We start from the raw sequence: 19,978 nt of genomic DNA on the forward strand, positions 1-19,978 counted from the left end.
TGAATAGTATGCCATCTTTTGATTTTGATTATTTGAATTCGTAGATTATATGATGTAAGTAGGATTTTTCTTATGAAGATGGTCAATATATTTGAGATAAATTAGCCTAAAGGAATTAGATATGTAGTATTTATTGATTACAGTGAGATTCATGATAATATAACTATACTTAAACCTAGGAAAATTTGGATAAAAGCTTTTGAACTTTGACAAAATCTTCTATCCACAAAGTCATAGTAATGTTGGCAGTTATTAAAACTCAAGGACCACTAATTATGTTGTTCCAAGCTTTCATTTTCTTACTAAATGACCACTAATTTTGATGTTCCAAGCTTTGATATTTTGTTGGAGGTAGTATTTTCTTCATTTACAAGTGACTATCTTTGTGACTTGAAATTGTGTATTCTTGTTCTTTTTATGTGTTACATGTTATGATTGTAAAGCATAATACTAATTTTATTTATTTATCTTGTTTTTGCGAAAAGGGCCCCAATTTAAGAATTCGCTTTAAGCCACTAGAAAGGTTGAGCCGGCTTTGGTGATTTGTGACGGTTGTGTAAATCAATGAATTAGTTTTGCGATTGGATTTATGTGGCTGGAACTCACTAATAATAACCTCGTTATATAAAAGTATGTGTTACTATGGAAATAATCTTAAAAGTTGTTTACGTTATTAAAATACAATATATATATATACAGAGGGTTAGGATTTAGAGAGAACGGTGAAAAGTGTGAGAATGATGAGAACGATTTTGGTGGTGACATGTGACATTATTGTTAAATTACACTAAATGGTAATATTGTCAAAAAACCCACTCACATGAACTGGGCGTTCAAATAAAACGCCATAAGCTATTTTTTGAGCTATAATTTACAACAGCTCAAAAAAACCATTTTTTTGAGCCATATAGCTCCGAGTTAAAACACCATAACAAAAAAAAAAACTATTTTTTGAGCTATAATTTACAACAGCTCAAAAAAATCATTTTTTAAGCCAGCTCTCAGTTAAAACGTCATAACAAAAAAAGCTATTTTTTTGAAATATAATTTACAATAGCTCAAAAAACCATTTTTTGAGCCACATAGCTCTCAGTTAAAACGCCATAACAAAAAAAAAACTATTTTTTTGAGCTATAATTTACAACAGCTCAAAAGAACCATTTTTGAGACATATATCCCAATTAATTAAAACGCCATAACAAAAAAAGCTATTTTTTGAGATATAATTTACAACAGATCAAAAAAACCATTTTTTTGAATGCCATAACAAAAAAAGCTATTTTTTGAGCTATAATTTACAACAGCTCAAAAAAACCATGTCTAACCGCCTAAATTAATATTTTTTGAGCTCAGAAAAATCATAATTTGTACTGTAAAAACGCCATAAAAACCCAGTTCAAAAAAAGTCATGAAAAAACTCAGTTGAAAACACCATAAAAACTCAGTTTAGAAAAATGCTATGAAAATACCTAGTTAAAACGCCATAAAAACACCTAATTTAGAAAAACGCCATGAAAATACCTAGTCTAAAACGCCATAAAACACGTAATCAGAAAAACGCCATAAAACTCAGTTAATTTTTTTTCGAAAAGTATATCAATAGTATACTCACTGGAAAGATAAAAAAAACGCTGAGTTTTATGGTGTAATTTTTTTTCGAAAAATAATCACGTATAAAAAAGTTATTATCGTTTAAATTTGATGGGGGAAAATGACATGTGATTAGCATGTGCACCTTTGTTTGGATCTTCCTATTTTAACCCTCCTGGTAGTTCCAATGCCCCTATTATTTACAAAAATGTCACCACATCAATCTCAGCCACAAACCACTAAGATCTTGTGGCTGAGAATCGTTCTCACCGTTCTCACACTTTAAAGCGTTCTCTCCTGATCCTGTTCCTATATATAAATACAAGGAGAAAGTGATGAAGTGATGATTGCTAATATATATCAACCAATAGAAACAAATTATATGTGGGAATAACATATTTTTTTTACCGGTGAATTTCATGTATAAGATTATCATATTCTCTAAATTGGAGAGTCTCGTATTGCCTTACTTTGGCCTGGCTATGTTTTTTTAACCGGCCTACGCTGGCTTTAAAGTTTGACTTTTTTGAGCGGTCCCCCGGGAAACCATTTGTTCCACCTGACAGTCATTGTGGCACCACAAGAGTAGAACTCTTTGGCGTAACACACAGTGGGACGAAAACCTGGCTGGGCTCGCGAATCGAACTGATAACCTCACACAAGGACTATTCAAATCCTTCACTGCCTATATCCACCCCATATGACACAAGTGAGAATCAAACTTAAGTCTCTATTAAACGACTTAAGTCTCTTACTAGTGGGACACGAGTAAGGAGACAATGAGGGAATAATATAAAGACATGACTTCTTGTCATGCTTTGTGAAGCACTTTAATGCTCTACTTTTCGCATCCCATAATTGAAGCACTTTATGACCACGATCTTCCTCCATTTCCTCTCCAATTTGCACGTAAAAAGGTCTAACCTTTTCTTAAAAAATAAAAAAGGTAAACTGCAGTTTTAACCTTGAGATTTGGGGCATGACACTCTTACCCCATATTTTTACATTTTTGTTGCGTTACACCCTGCGTATGGCCAATTTGATCAATGTTGGACCTTGCTTTTTAATGACATCACAAATCTGTTAGTTGTGATGTGAAAAGACATTTATACCCTTCCTTTTTAAAACTTGTCTTTTATAACAACTAAACGTTTTACCCCCTGATGCAAAATGACAATTATATCCTTTCCATTTATACCCAGTACTTTCTAACACCTATACGTTTTAATCCCTGCGAAGATGTTAAGCAATCTCGCCTTAAATGTTTGACCCTATAAAGTCAAATAAAGCATTTAACACTGACCAGGCAAAGTCAAACGTGTAATTCGTGCGTAATTACCAATTAGAATGTACATACATTGGCCAATGAAACTTTCTTATGAAGAAAACAAAGATTGTCATGCAAGATTTCATTAATGAAACATTCAAAATGACAAAAACTAAGTTAGTATTAATAACTTAGATATTCAACACAATGTAGGTGTTTGAATTATACAATAATAACATGATCTTGGTACAAGTAAGTTACCTAACATCAAGATCATCAAAAAAATTCCTAAACATATATCATATAATAAGTAAAACATATATCATATCATGCTAGTCTCGATGCAAATGCAGTGGCAGGTCGAGCAGTGGCAACTCCAGGGTTGGGTTATCAAACATAGTGACAACTGACAACCATATGAACGATCAACCTTTAAAGGGTCAACCCTAAATTCAACTACAAAACAATGTTTAAAATCAGTAGTATACACACAACTTCATTACAATCATACCAGCAATGCATAGGTTCATTATAGCTTCATTACAGGTTTTGTTTAAGATCAAAGCAATAATCTCGAAAACAGGGCATTATACCAGCAATACACAATACACAGGTGGAAGATCAAAACAATATTTCCCATACCAGCAATGTAATACAATGTTTATAATCAGTGTGTTTTAATAGCCACATGAACAGTTAACCCTTATTGTTTATAATCGAAAACAATAAACCTTGTTTTTCAATAAAAAATGAACGATTAACCCTTAATTAAACCTCTAAACAGTTATAAACCATGTTTAATCAATGTTTATATAAGTAAACTGTTAAAGTTGTAAATTTATACCTCGAATCGATCGTAGTATGGTGAGGAACATGGTCCTAATCGGCATTGCAGGTTGTTCGAATGAACGATTTCAATGTTGGTCGCCGGAATTGCAACGAGGATCGCCGAATTGCAATGAGGATCACCGTAAATTTGGAGTCAGAGTTGAGAGAGTTTCATGTGAAAGCAAGGGTGTAATGGTGAATGGGGTTTAATATGCTAAGGTCCGAAATAGACATGGCTAATTAATAAAATAGGAAATTACAATAATAACCCTCACTATTCTGTTGACTGTTAGCTTTGTGGTGTTGACTTTAATGACGTTAGGACCCAGAGTCCATCATTGATCAAATTGGCCATACACGGGGTGTAAAGCAGCAAAAAAATTGAAAATAGAGAATAAGAGTGTTAGCGTCCCCCAAACATCAGGGTATAAAATTGCAGTTTATTTAAAAAAACTCTGTGAGGGCTTATTCAAAAAAAATTTACAAATCTTGACCTCTCAAGTCTCAACTTTCATTTTTTTACAAATCATACTAATAAAAAATTACAAGATGACCCTTTTAGAGCTTATTATTTAAATCTTAAAGTTTCCCAAATATTTTTGTTATTTATACTTTTTAAGTTTACGTTTTTTATTGTTTCCATCATTTTGTTCTTGATACCGATTATTCACCTTATGCTTTGCCTTACAAATGAGCGTTTAATGTTTGATTAAATGAACCTTTTAATGATTATTCGAAAGAAATTCTGGGACCTAAATATCACTACTAAATTTTTCTTAAAAGTCATAACAAAAGTTTGGGTGTTTTGTAATGTAAACTACATTTGTTTCCATGTATAGTTTGTATAGTAATTTGAGTCATTTTATGTCATTTTACCATTGGTTTTGCCTATTATTGTATTTTGTGTGCTTTGCAGGGTTCTGGAAGTGAAAACGAGCTGAAACGTTAAAGAAACGAGCAAACAGGAGGAGGTTTGAGCTTAGTGAAAGATTCTCATGGAATGCAAATGGATATTTGAGAAGATGAAAAGATATAGAATTGAATTACGAATCCACCCAGTAGTTAAACAGCCTAGTAGATTTCCATAGGTGTCTTCTCGAGAAGGGTCGAGGGTCCTGCTCGGTTATCCTATAGGTTTAGTATCTTTCGATCCCGGTTCCATAATAGTCCCAAAACCGATAGAACGTGTCAAGCATATGTAGGGTTCTAGCCTAGGTAGTGTCTACCCATCATCTGTACCAGTTCTCAATCTTAATTCGTGCCATCGTTATTTTAATTAATTCTCTAGGTTATTTTAGTAGTTTGTCTGAAAACCCCCCAATCAACAAAACATATTAGTCATGTCAGTTCGTTAAATAAGTCAGTCGAGTCCAGTATGCGTAGTTAATAGAGTTCTTTGGGTTTGATACTCGGACTTCTGGAGCTATACTGCATTGATCGGTAAACTTGTCGGTTGTGCAGTTTAGGTTAAATAGAGTCTTAGGTTTATAAATTTCAAATTTGGGGTGTTTAGTTTTAGGTTAAAATTAGTTAGTTTAACTAATATAGATTGAGCACATCAAGTTTGTAGCGCCTTTGCCGAGGACTCCTTCGCAATTGCGTTTATTAGCTTCAATAGGAATTTTTGCAACATACGTGCTACGTGTCTTTGTTTTTGTGTTGAGTCTAATTAGTTGTGTCTAGAGCCTCCTCACGTTTCTTGTGTTTGCTTGCAGTTTATGCCACATACGCGCCCATAGGGACAACCACTAAAGAAGGACGATCTTTCGCTAATGGATTCCACGCCAAAGGTTAGTACTTCTTCTTCATACTCTCCATTTTCTAACTCTACTCCATAATCTAAACCACTCTCATTCAATTACACCCAATTTTCCTCACCACACCCATCTCTACCAACAAGTCCAAATGGCCGCCCATAGAACAATCCACTAGCAAGGCACCCAGGGCTTCACTTGTGTGAATTCACCCATTACCGTGCCACCCATCACCAACGAAAACTCTTGGCAGATTCCTTCGTACATCATGACCGCACTTACTAACACGTGCCAATTCCATGGTCATGATGATGAAGACGCACCAGACCACATCTCCTGCTTGACCCGAATCTATAGCACCTTTAAGCTCCAAGGTGCCATAGAAGATGCCATTTACCTTCAGCTGTTCCCATTACATTAGCTGGGCGGTGACGTGAAGTCGAAGTCTCACTCAAAAATAAACCAAATACACTAATTAGATAGTGGTAAATGGGTATCGAACACAAGGAGTTTGTGGAAAATGTGGTTACTAAGTAGCTTGTAGATTACATCTAATAAAATTAAAATTGCAAAAAATTAATCTCAAATTTTGGTTTGATTGTTTTTTAGAACTAAAATTAACTAATTATCACTTAACAAGTTTTGATTCAGAAATGAGAAGGAATGTTTTCCCCCAGTTTCAGGTGTTCTATGAATGACAATTTCAAAGTTTAATTTGGGAAGAACTACATAGACATAGTTTGTGAGTGTGTGTTTGATTGTGACAAAAGGGGAGCAAGTACTTGGATTACAAGAACACAAGGTTGTCACCCGATAATAAGTTACATATAGCCAACCCTAAATCCCTCCCAATAAATCCTGATTGCCTATGGCACAAAGAACTAATGGTTTAGAATAAGAAATCTAACAATACGAACATTTACTAAACAAAAACAAAATCACCATAGCAATATAATCAAAAAGATCAAATTACTATCCCACAAATAACATAAACAATGATAAAACATTTAATAGAAAACCTTACAATCTGGGAGAAAACATAAAAGAAATTAGCCACGCATTGTTCGGTTGATCATCATCACTTCAATTCCATTGTTCATATGAATCAAAGATGAAAAAGAAACAATAAGCACACCCAAAATGATGTTTTACAACCCTAATTTCGCCTCCACAAAGTTCTGAAATGAGAATAATGAAAAGGATATCCAAAGGTCTCTCCATACCAACTACTATAAAGAAAACAAAATTTTTCGTCTGGCCTCCACCGTAGCTTACGGTGGCTTCAAAATCCTTACGGTGGAAACCTTCTGTGCTACGGTGACTGTTTGTTGTTCAAAGCCTACTGTAGCTTACGGTGGCTAACGTAAGCTACAATAGCAGCCAACTTTGACTTCCTTGATTCTGCAAACATCTTCATCTTTCCATTCCGCTTCCACTCTTCACCAAGCTTTCTTTCTTTCTTTCCATCTTTTATGCCTTTTGTACCTGACATGACAAACATACCGTAGTCATCCAATCCCTTAAAATAACCGAATTATACATATGATTTTCATACCATTGATATCATTTAAGGGTTGTCCTACGATTCTGTCACACCCCAACCGATGGAGGAATCATCGGGGCATGGCACTGAGCAAAACAGATTGTCCAGAATTTTCCATAACAATTATCATTACCAATCAATTTAAAGTAACATGTCCCATACCATGTCTCAAAAGGTAAACAAATTATTACAGACAAAATCTAGGCAAATAGTTCTATTCCGACAACTCAGATTTTACAAATTACCCAATTGTTTATCTGCTTCTAGAGACTCTTGATTTCATTAGTACAGACAACTATTTGTTGCCCTCTAGAAACTTATTCTAGCCTTGCTTTCCTAGCAGGTAAGCATCCTAAACACCTGTCACATACGTTAAAATAAAAGTCAATACATATAGTGTAAAGGTGAGCATACAAGTTTGATAATAGCATATAGAGTTCGAAATAGTTTACGCATAACCAGCACGTACACAGAGGAAAACGAAGCATGTTAATTATCTACATGGATCTATCGATACCAATGACTGCGGGTTGACTGCCCAAGGCAGTTCGTAATACATGATCACCACCGTAATCGATACAAATAATTGTCCTTAACAACCCCCGTGTGAACGGGTGCTGAGTCCAAACTATAGTACTATCGTCGTTAAGGCAGGTAGACAGCATTCCATGTGTAAACATAACAAACAAGAATTCATTTAGTCACGTAATAAATGCGGTAAAGGTTAGCGTTTAAAGTATTGCGTAGTGTGTTCGATTGTGATTTTGTATAAGTAACGTATGTAACACCCAAAAGTGCATAAAGCAAAAAGGGATCGAGTATACTCACAGCGGTTGATGGATTGAAGGGAGCGCTTGAAAGTAAGGTTAGCCTGATTAGAACGATAGCGTAACGATAAGTGTCTTGTAAACGAAAGCAAGTGTTGATGGGTCGAATGGCAGTTCAGTCGAATGATAATCCGATCGGACGGCCAGTCGCGCGGATGATAATCTGTTCGGATGGTTATCCGGTCGGACGATAGTCCGGTCGGATGACTATTCGAGTGGATTGTTTCTTTCTATGAGAAGGATGTGTTTGTGTATGATGGTTTGACTTTTGAAGTTTTTGTTGTAGTATTTTGAAAACATTGAAGTATCTCTACCCTTCAGGTTGGTCGATCGGACGGTCGTCCGAACGGACGACAATCCGATAGGTAGACACTTCAGTGAGAACAATTTCACAGCATGTTGTCACTCGATCGGACAACAGTCCGGTCGGGTGGCATTACTAGTGCATTGAACATGTTGAAAATCGATTAAGTGTTAAAGTCAAGTATCTCATGATCCGAATAGTAATCCGGTTGGATGGTATTCCGATCGGATAGCAGTTCGTTCAATACTCAAACTTTAAATAAAGTTGGTTAAGTGAGGGACCCAAAGTGTCAGCCATTCGGGTGGCCAGTCGCTCGGATGACTGTCCCGTCGGATAGCACTCCATGCTGGTCGTTCTGTTCGTCTTTCACTTGGTCATTTTGATTGTTTGAAGTTTTATCGAGGCGCTCTTGACAACGTGTTAACCAACAGAATCCCGTCTCGACCCTAGTAACCTGACCGAACAGGAATCACCCAAGTTCGACCAGTTAACTGGTTCGCGGCGGTTGTTCTTGATTAACCCAAAATCGGTGGTCTCATGGATAGAACCCAGATCTTGAGCCAACGCATTACTAAGAACGAGTAGAGGTTAGAACGAGATCCGATTCTATCGGTTTTGAGTGCATTGAGTGTAAAAGAGTTGAAAAAAAGTTAGAGAACATTCTATCAATCCTTTTCACCGTGAGTATGTTCAGATCTATGCAAGATCTTTGTTTATTTTTGTTGAAATCGGTTAGATTCAAGTTTTTCTTGGTGGATTGAAGCCAAAACATGAAGTTCTTCAAGAACACATGTTGACATCATCCTAGAACCCTTGAATCTTGGTGATTTCATGGTTAAAAGTGAAGATTTAAAAGATAGAAAGGTGTAGGAGTGCGTGTAGATTAAGGAAGTACAAGATTTAGGACAAGATCTTACCGGATTTGAGAGAAATCGAAGAAAAGGTGAAGAACACGAGCTGCTCGGACGTCACTTGCCAAAAGTGGAAAGAATGAAAGTGACATGAGTATTTATAGGATTCCAAAAGTGGAAAGCGTGGGTTGGCCAGATGACACCACACCCGGATGATAGGTCGGTCGGATGGCACATCGACCGGATGGCAGCCCGGTCGGGTGGCGATCTGGCCGGCTGGCATCTGGTTCGAGTGCTCGGTGCGACGATTTTTGATATTTCGATTGCGATTGCGAGCGTTGCGATGCGATGGAGTTTCCTAGTCAAATTACTTTTAATCCCAACCACTCATATCTCGCACTATCTCTTCTCCACTAATTATCATACTATATCAACATACAATCATCCTTATTTCGTATTCGTTTTGCGATTGCGATTCGATTGCGATGAGTTCGATTGCGTTTCGATTGATTACCACACATAACATAAGTAAACATGCACAAGTAACACATAAGGCACACACACACACGTATAACAATCATCAAATTGCGTAATTCGAGTTGCGAGCGCGATGTTGATTAGATTAGATTAATTAGCGTTTAGTTAACTTTATCGCATTGTTACTTCCTATTATTCACAGTCGTAAAGCGGTTCGTAGCGATAGATATACATCGATTACTTCGACTTTAATTGATTACTCCACATAATACAACTAACATAAACATAAAATAGACTAACTACAATCAAAGAAGTCAAAACAGGAATTGAGCAAGGAGAGACAGATTGCAATTAGCAATCTTTTCTTCCTTTGACTTCAATCTTGACTTTGACTTTGACTTTCGAAACACTGGGGTGTTACAGCCTCCCCTTGTTTAGGGAATTTCGTCCCGAAATTAGGTTGAAGCCGTGTAGGATCGTTTTGCGACCTAATGAGTCATTCAGAGTCAACACAAAGCTGTTTGAAAGGCGAAAACAGTCAAACAACCTCAAATCAGTGTAAGAAAGGTGTAGAGACAGAGTATGATACTTAAAACAAGCTTCTCATTGATTTTAGACTTGATTACACGGTGAAAATTGGGCAGCACTTCGTTACACAACTTCTGATTTCGTACCAAATGAGAAGCATGACATGCCTATATATAGGCGACTAATTTCGCACGAAATAGCCATATGCTATTTCGTACGAAATAACACAACTTAATTTCGTGCGAAATAGCAACATGCTATTTCGTGCGAAATTACTTCAAAACATCATAAAAGTACATTTTGACCCCTATACAAGCTACCGACATGACCTAGACTTTAGACGTAGGCTATAGACATTATGCACCAACAAACTCCCCCTTGGATATTGCGGGAGTCTTCAATCAGGTCTTCAGCGCTTTCTTTACAACGACTTGAACTTTTCATCCCTTGGCTTAGGCTTCCTCAGTAACTGCTTCCTAAGCTTTTCATTCTCATCAACCTTTCTCTTTTCTTCAGCAGCCATTCTTTGAACAACTGTATGCCGTAGCATGTTGTCTTTGTCTTCACGAACTTTCCTTTCTCTTTCAGCCTTTCGAGCTTCTTCTTTCTCAATCTCTCGCCACTTAGATGACCATTGACTCTCAGCATTGATTCCTTTCTGGAAACAGATGGATACAACCCTCTGAAACTGCATAGCCTGGTCTTTATCTTCAGCTTTAAACCCGATCTTGTTAACAAACAAACATTCAGTATCCTTTGCTGAGCAGTTCACTAACCACAAAGGATCATACATAAAGATGTGTCTGATTTCATTTTCAGCTCTGTAGGTGATCACAGCTTCAGTCGACAAACAGCTGTATACCCAGTATAAGAACCCCTTATGAAAATCTTGCTCCATTTTTGGTACTGGAATGTTCTTTATAACTCTAGGCCTTTTCACATGCAATATCGTTTCTTCATTTCCAGTCACTGGATCTACCCTCTTCACTTTCTTTGGGTAGTGAGGTTTCCAGTGTTTGAACCCTCTAAAGGCTTCAAATTTCATCAAACCCCAGATGGGTACATCATGCTTTCGTACAGGATAATCTAACGTTCTAACTTTCGACAACTCTTCAACATCCCACCAAGGTAGGGACATGATATCCTGTATGTACTCAAAATACTGCACTCCAAATTCTCGTCGAATAGCATACACGTTCACTTGTGGCAGAAAGCCCCAATTAATAATATCTCCTAGTGACACATCCCTGTCTCTTTTATAATACTTCAATGGCCGCTTGAACTTTCTTTCTGTACTCTTTCTAAACCACTTCTTGCATTCTTCGCGCTGTGCATCTTTCATAGTACCATCAAAGTTCTTATCTTTCAGACATTCAGCAACTTTCCTTCTCAACTCATCTACATTCTCTTGACGAAAAAAATCAACAAGAGTTGGAAAGTTTGAAGTATCTACATTCACGTTCTCTTCATCGCTTCAGTCTTCAACCTCAACCCTATCATAGTTATCAGCTTCATCAACATAGTTGTACTGATACTCGGGCTGTTGGTTGACATCAAATGCATTCAACTCTTCTTCAAAGTCAAACTTGAAGTTAGGATCATCAATACGCGTCATCTCGATAATATCATTCATAGTGTAAGTATGCTTGATTTCACCTTTTTCAACCTCAGGCTCTAGACGCAAAATCAACTTTTCTCTTTTTTCAACATTCTGATCCTCAACATTCTCCCCCTCACCTGGAGCATCCTCAGGCTTTTCATTCACATCGTCATGAAGATAATCTTCGACATTCTCTTCATTAGATGCTTCTGTAACTTTAATTCCTGTACCACCTTGACCATCGTCATCATCATCATCATCATCACTATGGCTACTTGCAGAGAATACATCATCTGCATCATCTACTTTTTCTTCATCATCATCCTCTTCATCATCATCATCATCAACATCTTCCTCATCATTAATAACATCATCTATTAACACATCTTCCTCAAAAATACTGGAAACGGCAGATATAGGACGAGGATTCTGAACAGGTGACTCAGGAACAACTGATGGAATAATTGCCCTTTTAGTAATATCAGAAGCACCTTCAACACCCTTGCCTTTATACTTCATCTCAGCATCAATTTCAGCTTGACGTCGAGCTCTAACCTCTTCATTCAGTCTCTTCAAATCTCTGCTCAACAGACTTTCCAAGCAAATTTTCTAACACTTTATTCATCATGTATATCTCGTGTTCTTTCATTTCTTTAGCAGCTTCCAATTCTATGTTCTTTAACTCAAAGTACTTGTTCTGCTCATCTCTGCGTGCTTTCTCTTCTTCCAACTTAGCAACTTTAACTTTAAGAATATCAATCTCTGTCTGATTAGCCTCAACTTTCTTTAACAATGAATAATTTTCAGCTTCCACAGACTTAACACTCTTTTCAATTTCTTCTCACGATCCAACAACTTTTTGTTTTCAACCAAAACTTCTTCAACTTTCTTTTCCAATCTCCTTACTTGCTCATTATTTGCAAAGTCAAAATCTCCAATATCATCAAGACCAATGTTCACATTCACAGGGATATTTGGAAAATTTTTGAATCCAGAAGATCCAGGAGTTGTTTGGACAGGTGGTTGTGTGGATGGTGGTGTTTGGAAAATTTGTTGGGAAGTAACAACAGGTTGTTCATGTGGTGGTGAAAGATGTGGTGGTGATAGATGTAGTGGTGATAGATGTAGTGGTGATAGATGTGGTGGAGGTGATGGTGGTGGTGTAGGTTGTTTTGGTGGTGATTTATGTGGTGATTGAGGTGGTGATGGTTCAGGTGGTGGTGATGGTGGTTGACTTGGTTTTGACTTTGGTTTTGATGTGCGTTTAGGCAACTTGACAATCAGCTTTCTTCTAGCTGCTTTTGGAGAAGTAACACTCTTTCTTGCACTTGTCTTCTTCCTACCACCAGATGATGGAGGTGTCTGAGACTCTATAACATGCTCAAGAGATGGATTGTACAATTCATCATCTTTATCTTCTTTCCTCTTTCTCTTGAGCTATTTCTCTTTTTCAATCTCAGCCTGAATTCTTTTTGCACGTTCAGTTTCATCAATATCTTCATCAGATGAACTTGATGAACTTTTATCTTCATTATCACCTTCATCACCAGCTGTCTTCTCTGTTTAAGCATTATAATCAGTAAGAGATTTCAACAACTTTGCAGATTCAGGAGATAAATGAACATCTCCTTTAACATTAACTTCAGCTACAGCTTCAACTTCATCTTCTTCCTCTGATTCATCAACAAGCATAGTCTCAACACTTTTCTTTTGACGCTTTTTCTTTGGCTGAGAAGATGAACCCTCCTCTACTTGCACTTTAGGAGTTGTTTTCCTGCTTCTTTTCTTTTTCTCTTCTTTCAAGAACCATTCGTTTCTAGTTTCTTTGAAGCTTGCAAGTGTTTTCAACTCATCTGCATAACTTGCTTCTTTCATTTCTTCGTTATTCCTCCACTTTTGATGTTCAATCGGATCTGGATCTTGATAATTTTTGTCTTTGATGAACCCAAAGAATTCAGCTTTTGTTGATGGCTCTGGATGATTTGGATGATATCTGGCCAATTGTTTCAAAGACTCATTATCCATGCAGAATAATTCCAACAGATCATTGTTTTCATCTCTCTCCAAATTAGGATAAGCATGGTCTAACATCATTTGAACAAATCGTGGATAAACCCAAGTCTTGCTCTTTGAAGTAATATTTTCTACCATATAATGAAAAAGAATCTTTGAAAAGTTATACTTCTTATTCAACACGAGAGTTGCCGCCATGTTCTTTTGATAGTCCCTCATCACATCGTAACCTCCCTTCCTGTGACTGAGAGCATGCAGCACTGAATGTATCAAAAACTTGTAAGGCTTGGAAAAACACGCTTTCAAATAGTTAGCCTTGTTCAGAGGTCCTCTATATCCCATCCGCAACATGCAACCTTTAACCATCCTCTCTGGAAACTTTGACGGAGAATTTTCATCATCTGGAAAGTCTATCACCTCACGTACCAACTGCTCTGTGATAATGATTTGTTTGTCTTCATCATTCAAGCTCACAATTGAATTTATTGTTTTGTGTTCTTCGTCATACGTTGCGTTTTTCCAGAAGCGTTCAATGTGTGATTTGAAAACCAGATGTTGATTTGTCAAAGCTTTCTGAATCGGCAATCTTTTCATAAACTCCAGAACACTCTTGAATTCGGCCATCTTTGGTATCTTCTCCTCATCGTAAACACAAAAAATGTTGTGCAATGGATCAAATATCACATTTGACGCCTGAAAAATAACAACATACAATCAAATCAAACACTTTGAAAATTTTCATCACAAACACATCATTCAAACGAAATACCCTCATACGAAATACACACTTCATGCGAAGACATACACACAAACGAAATCACATTTCATGCGGAATGACTGGTTTCAAACGGAATGAATATACAAACGGAATAACAAAACGAAATCACAGTTCAAACGGAATAGCATTTTGATGCGAAATAACTTCTTGAAACGAAATTACCATTTGAAACGGAATTCCTATTTCGTACGAAATATGTCATTGTTTCGTTTGAAATCCATTCTTATTTCGTTTGAAAACTGACAATATCAACACAATGATTTTGCAAGAACTAATGATCAAATTGATTATCTGGGATTGTTTTTTGATGAATTCCGAGCACAAGGACCTGTTTATTGTTCAATTTTAACCACAAAATCAACCTAGATCTACATTCAAAGTTTCAGATCTACCGACTTCAAATGAAAACATGTTATCAACATCAAATTGAAACCCTAGATAAGATCTATAACATATTCCGAGTCCATAGGTGTGTTAATCGGTCATTTTTACGTGCAGATAAACCCTAGAACTATGTTTTAAGTTATATTCGTCGCCGGCCAAACGAAATCAGTTCAGATCTGGGTCAAATCAACAAGTTTTCTCACCTTTCCCATGATTATAGTTGAGTAGACAAACTAAAATCAGATTACGAGCAACAAATCGGGCAGAATAACGACTTAAAATCGAAGTGATGTAGTTTCGTTTGAAATCGCCTTGGCAGAGGGTTTGAAACGAAATATGAGAAATGATCTGTTCAAGAGAAATCAAACCCCTATTTATAGACAACCTTATTTCGCACGAAATAGGTACTGAAGCAGTTTCATGCGGAATCAATTGTTCAAACGAAATCACATTTTCAAGCGAAATAGCCATTTCGTTTAAAATTGCATTTTTTTCAAAATTTTTCAAACTTTTTCAATTTTTTAACTTTTTGATATTTTACCGTCACACCCAGTTAACCAAGTCCAAGTTAATGACCTTGGTCAACTGTTTAGCCTGCCAAGTCCAAGTTAATGACCTTGGCTGACCAGTTTATGAAGATGCTGATTTTCTGAAACAGATTTTAAGTTCAAATGAATGAACTTTTGAACTTTCAAGCAATTTTCAATCACTTTTTCTCAAACTTCTGCTTACCCAACCCTCATGATCCAACTTGTTCAGCACATAGAACTTTGATCATCTGTTCCCCAACGTCCGTTGTCGAAAATAAGATGAAATGCAAATCTTTTTGGATTTTTGATATTGATAAGCAATAAACTGTACACACAATATTTTTGTGAGCGTGTTAGGGGATCATATCAGCTACCGACAAGAAACGAGTACCGTTAAGCTTTTATTTCATACACAACATTAAACAATTCGCTTTGATTGTCGATATACTGATCCTCTTAAATTTTCACACAATTTTCAATCTGTTCAGGATACGGATTTAGTGTTTTAAGGTCTTAACTTTTACGCGGGTACCACCTCAGAATATACTCCCGTATCCAGATCACTATATTCAGTCTTACAGGTGAGTGCACACTAATGATATCTGTTATTAGGTGAATGCGAGGCCATGAGAGCTCAGGCTAGAACTTCCGTTCGTACAGAGAGATGATGGCTCGACTTTCGGTGGGTTCCCTTTGGGAATTTTTTTTACAACAGCACATGATTAGCATTTTGCAATGTTGTTGGATCGTCGTGTGACCCTAACGAGTCAATCAGAAGAGTTTAAGATCAATATCAAAGGCGGAATTAGTGTAGGATCGTTGTGCGACCCAAATGAGTCGATCAGAAGAGTTGTTTATCCGAATCAAAGGCGGAATCAATGATACGGACGCTCGATGTAATTATAATGTCTCTATTATGGATCTAACACTGATTTACAACCTGGAGACAATCCGGCAGAGCTTCGCTACTCAGATCCAAAAGTTACAAATGAAAAACCAAGTGCACCTATATATACTATGCTGATTTTGCTTGAAATGAACCAAAGCATTTTCAAGCGGAATCACTTAACATGATTTCGCTTGAAACTGTCTTTGGAACTTTCAAGCGGAATCACCTCCTTTTAAGTGAAAATCAGTTTCTTGTATCCCGAGCACTGGTTATCCTATTCTATCCTATTACATGACTTGATACAAGACGAAGTCGATAGACATAGTGCACTAATAGACTCCCCCTTGGATATTGACGAAGTCTTCAGTGTCGAGTCTCTATCATGACACATCTTCAGTCTTGATTAGTCTTCACGCTCTTCCCAAATTGTCTAACACTGTAAGCATCTATCAATCTCTTTCTTTTCTTCACAGGTTCTCATCCTGGCTCTATCTTTATCAGCTTCTTCAGGCTCCCCCTTTCGTCAAGCTTCCGTGCTTTAGGGATCGACACCTAGCTTTCCAGTTACAAGCTCCCCCTTGCTTTGAGCTCGTCTTCAGACTCCCCCTTAGACTATGCTGTCGGGATCGTAGTCTGGACTCTTACCTATAACACTCATACATTTATAAGTAACAACATTTTAAATTTCAAATATCCAGGAATATTAACCTGGCTCACTCAATTTATCTAAGACTTTCCCCCTATCAACAATCTTTACAGATTTGGCAGTTTCAGTAAACAGAATCGTAAACTGGCTCTATAAAAGTATAAGCATCCAAATCCAACTCCTTCACGGTTAATCATCCAAGTCCAAACTAATGACCTTGGAGATATCACAAACTGTTTTTGATTTTTGATTTTTAATTCAAGTTTCAAATTAATGAACTTGTTTTATTTTCAGAAACACAATCAGCTTACTTAGATTTTGAAACACAGCATTTCAGACATCGGTTGTCGAAAATAAAGTAGAATCAAAAATCTTTTTGTATTTTTCTGAAAATATAAAGCAGTAAAGAAATATGTACAAACATATTTACAGACAATATTTTTGTTTGAGTATGCGTCAGAGGATGATATCAGTTTTTGACAAGTCACAAGTACCGTTGAGCTTAGTTACACATTAAAAATTAAACAATTCACTTAGATTGTTTATATACTGATCCACTTAAATTTTCACACAAACTTCAACTGATTCAGGATACGAATTAGGTGTTCTAAGAACTTAAACTCATTCATGTGTCCCACCTCTTGAATATACTCCCGTATCCAGATCCCAATATTCAGTCTTACAGGTGAATATACCTAGATGATATCTGTAAGGGGTTAGATGCGAAACCGTGAGAGCTCAGGTCAGAACTTCCGTTCAGCAAAGAGATAACGGTTCGACTTTTGGTGTGTACCCTTTAGAGGATCTTTTCTTCAACAACACATGATTAGCGTTTTTCAATGTTTCATCATTTTTGTACTGAGGGCGATGCTATATTTCAAGCAATGCGAAAAGTATTATTCGGGGACTAGGTCAGAACTTCCATTCAGCAGAAGTCCCGGAATAATACCCCAGATATCACTGAGTATAAAGACCTAGTATTTCAGAAAGAGGGACCTTTCAAACGAGATTTCAGGGGTTACCTATATATCCAAGTAGTGTTCCCCACGAAATAAGCAAGTTTGACTTTAGGTTTATATCCCGAAAAAGTTTACTAAATGTATAAAAACCTATCGGCATATCATCAGTGGACTGTTTAACGCTATTTAATCATTACATTTCTTTAGCATACTGTAACTGTCTACTGATGTACTATCATTTCCTCTTTTTACACAAAAACTCAATTTTTGAATTTTATCATGTTTTTGGCTTTTTCAAATTTTCTAATGTTTTTGGATTTTCTGACAAATTTTTCTCCCCCTAAAATGCAAAATCATTAAAAGAAAATTTGACAAACCGATATAGATAGCTTTGTCTCTCCATCCATTTTCTGCTTAATGTGCTCTGATTTGCAGAAAATCTAATATAAAGTAACAATTACCCCCATGATTTACAACCCATTGATTTTCGACAGTTTGAAAACCGTTTTTCAATCTTGTTAAAGTAATCATGTTTGTTCCGCCGTGAGGGTTTCGGCATATTCAATCAACACATATTTTTTGAAATTTTCTATTTTTGACAAAAATTAAAAATAAACATATTTTTGGTTTTTCAAGTTTTAACAAACTAAAAACATATTTTTGGTTTTTAATTTTTCAAATTTTTAGGGTTTTGAAAATATTGTTTATTTTTATACAGAAAAACAAATAAACTCTGTGTTTCAACCAACACAGGGTCTAGCAGCCTCCTCTCCTCGTTGTGTCTGGCTGCTCCAACTTCCATTCTCATAATCTTCAGTTTCATTGAGCACCTGAACATACAACAATTTGATCATTTGAACAATTTAGCCCAGGTCTGTTTGACCTTAGGCATTTCAATGCAATATGTATCATGCAGTTTCAAAAAATCTTTGTCATTAGGAACAAAGACTTTTTCAATTTTAATTTCAACTTTTTCATCTTTTGCTGAATCAACTTGTTTCTTAACACTCCATGTTTGACCTTTCGGAGTACCTCGTTTGTAAAAATGTGAATCTTTTTGAACACTTTGTTTTTGAACAATAATTTTTGGTTTCCAAAACTATTGGGGTTTTGTCATATCAACTGATGTTTTCCAACTTTGTGTTGTTCTGAATCTGGATGTGTGAGAATTCCAGGTGTGTCTTGAATCGAACCTATTTTGGTTTGATTTCCAATTTTGATTCGAAGCAAACTTGTTTGTGTTGTACCTCCAAGTTTGTTTTGAATCAAATCTGGTTGACCTTTGTCTCACATCCTCAGATTTTTGTTTTTGAACACTTTTAGATTTCTTTTTGTCAACATCAACAGGTTTCAGATTTGGACACTTTCGTGCAAGATGTCCAATTTGATCACATTTAAAACATGTTCTGTTGGACACATCTTTGACCTGTGGTTGTTGCTTTTTCTTTTGAGCTAAGAAGTCGTCATTAGACTGTCGTCTAAATTTTAGTTCTTTCTCTTCTTCTGTCGTTGTTCCATGAACAAAACTCATTTTTTCCTGATAATTTGGCATTTCATTTCTTTTCCAGCTTTGTTTCTTCTTATAACCCAACCCAGCCTTCATGTTTTTCTTTTTAAAACCAGGTTTGTTATAAAAAGTTTTGTGACCTTTACCAGCAAACTTTGAAATTTCATATTTTTCAATCTCAACCATTTTGAAAACTTTGTCAATCTTTTCTGAAATCACATTCTAAATCGGGAATACAACATCTAAGAACAATTTGTCTGATCCAATCATGGTATAAACCAATCCTTTTGAATCATTATTCAATTTTTTCTTAGATTTTGTGTTTTTCAGATATCCATCATGAAAATTACCTTCATTTTCATTTTGTGATTCAGAATTACCTGTATCGACTGACTCTTCTTTCAACACACTTTCAACGACTTTACCTACCACCTCTGAATCACTAGAATCATCAGACTTGGAATAGGTTATGTCAATGTTATCTGGCAATTGATCTACCAGGTTGAAAGCTTTTTCGACCTTTTCTTCATCATAAAATGCAAACTTTTCCGGTGGTGGAACTTGATGAAATTCTGAGCCAATGCCTTTCTTATTTTGCTCAGACTCACCATCTCCCGGTTTTATATTGAAAATTCTTTCAAGCACATATGACGACACGTGATAACTTTTTAATTTGTTGTTGTCCTGTTCTAAATCAGCAATC

The 19,978-nt window shown here is 36.3% G+C and overlaps 1 protein-coding gene across 1 annotated transcript; it reads right to left on the bottom strand.

Moving 5' to 3' along the window:
* Positions 1 to 12,128: 12,128 nt before the first annotated feature.
* On the bottom strand, positions 12,129 to 13,113 carry LOC110913274 (putative proline-rich receptor-like protein kinase PERK11). Its single transcript, XM_022158116.1, has 3 exons — positions 13,108 to 13,113; positions 12,395 to 13,006; positions 12,129 to 12,353 (listed from the first exon to the last, which is right to left on the bottom strand). Exons 1-3 carry the CDS (start codon positions 13,111 to 13,113, stop codon positions 12,129 to 12,131), a joined length of 843 nt encoding a protein of 280 aa, XP_022013808.1.
* Positions 13,114 to 19,978: the final 6,865 nt, after the last annotated feature.

Source organism: Helianthus annuus, chromosome 15, assembly GCF_002127325.2.
Source record: "Helianthus annuus cultivar XRQ/B chromosome 15, HanXRQr2.0-SUNRISE, whole genome shotgun sequence".
Taxonomy (NCBI): Eukaryota; Viridiplantae; Streptophyta; class Magnoliopsida; order Asterales; family Asteraceae; genus Helianthus; species Helianthus annuus.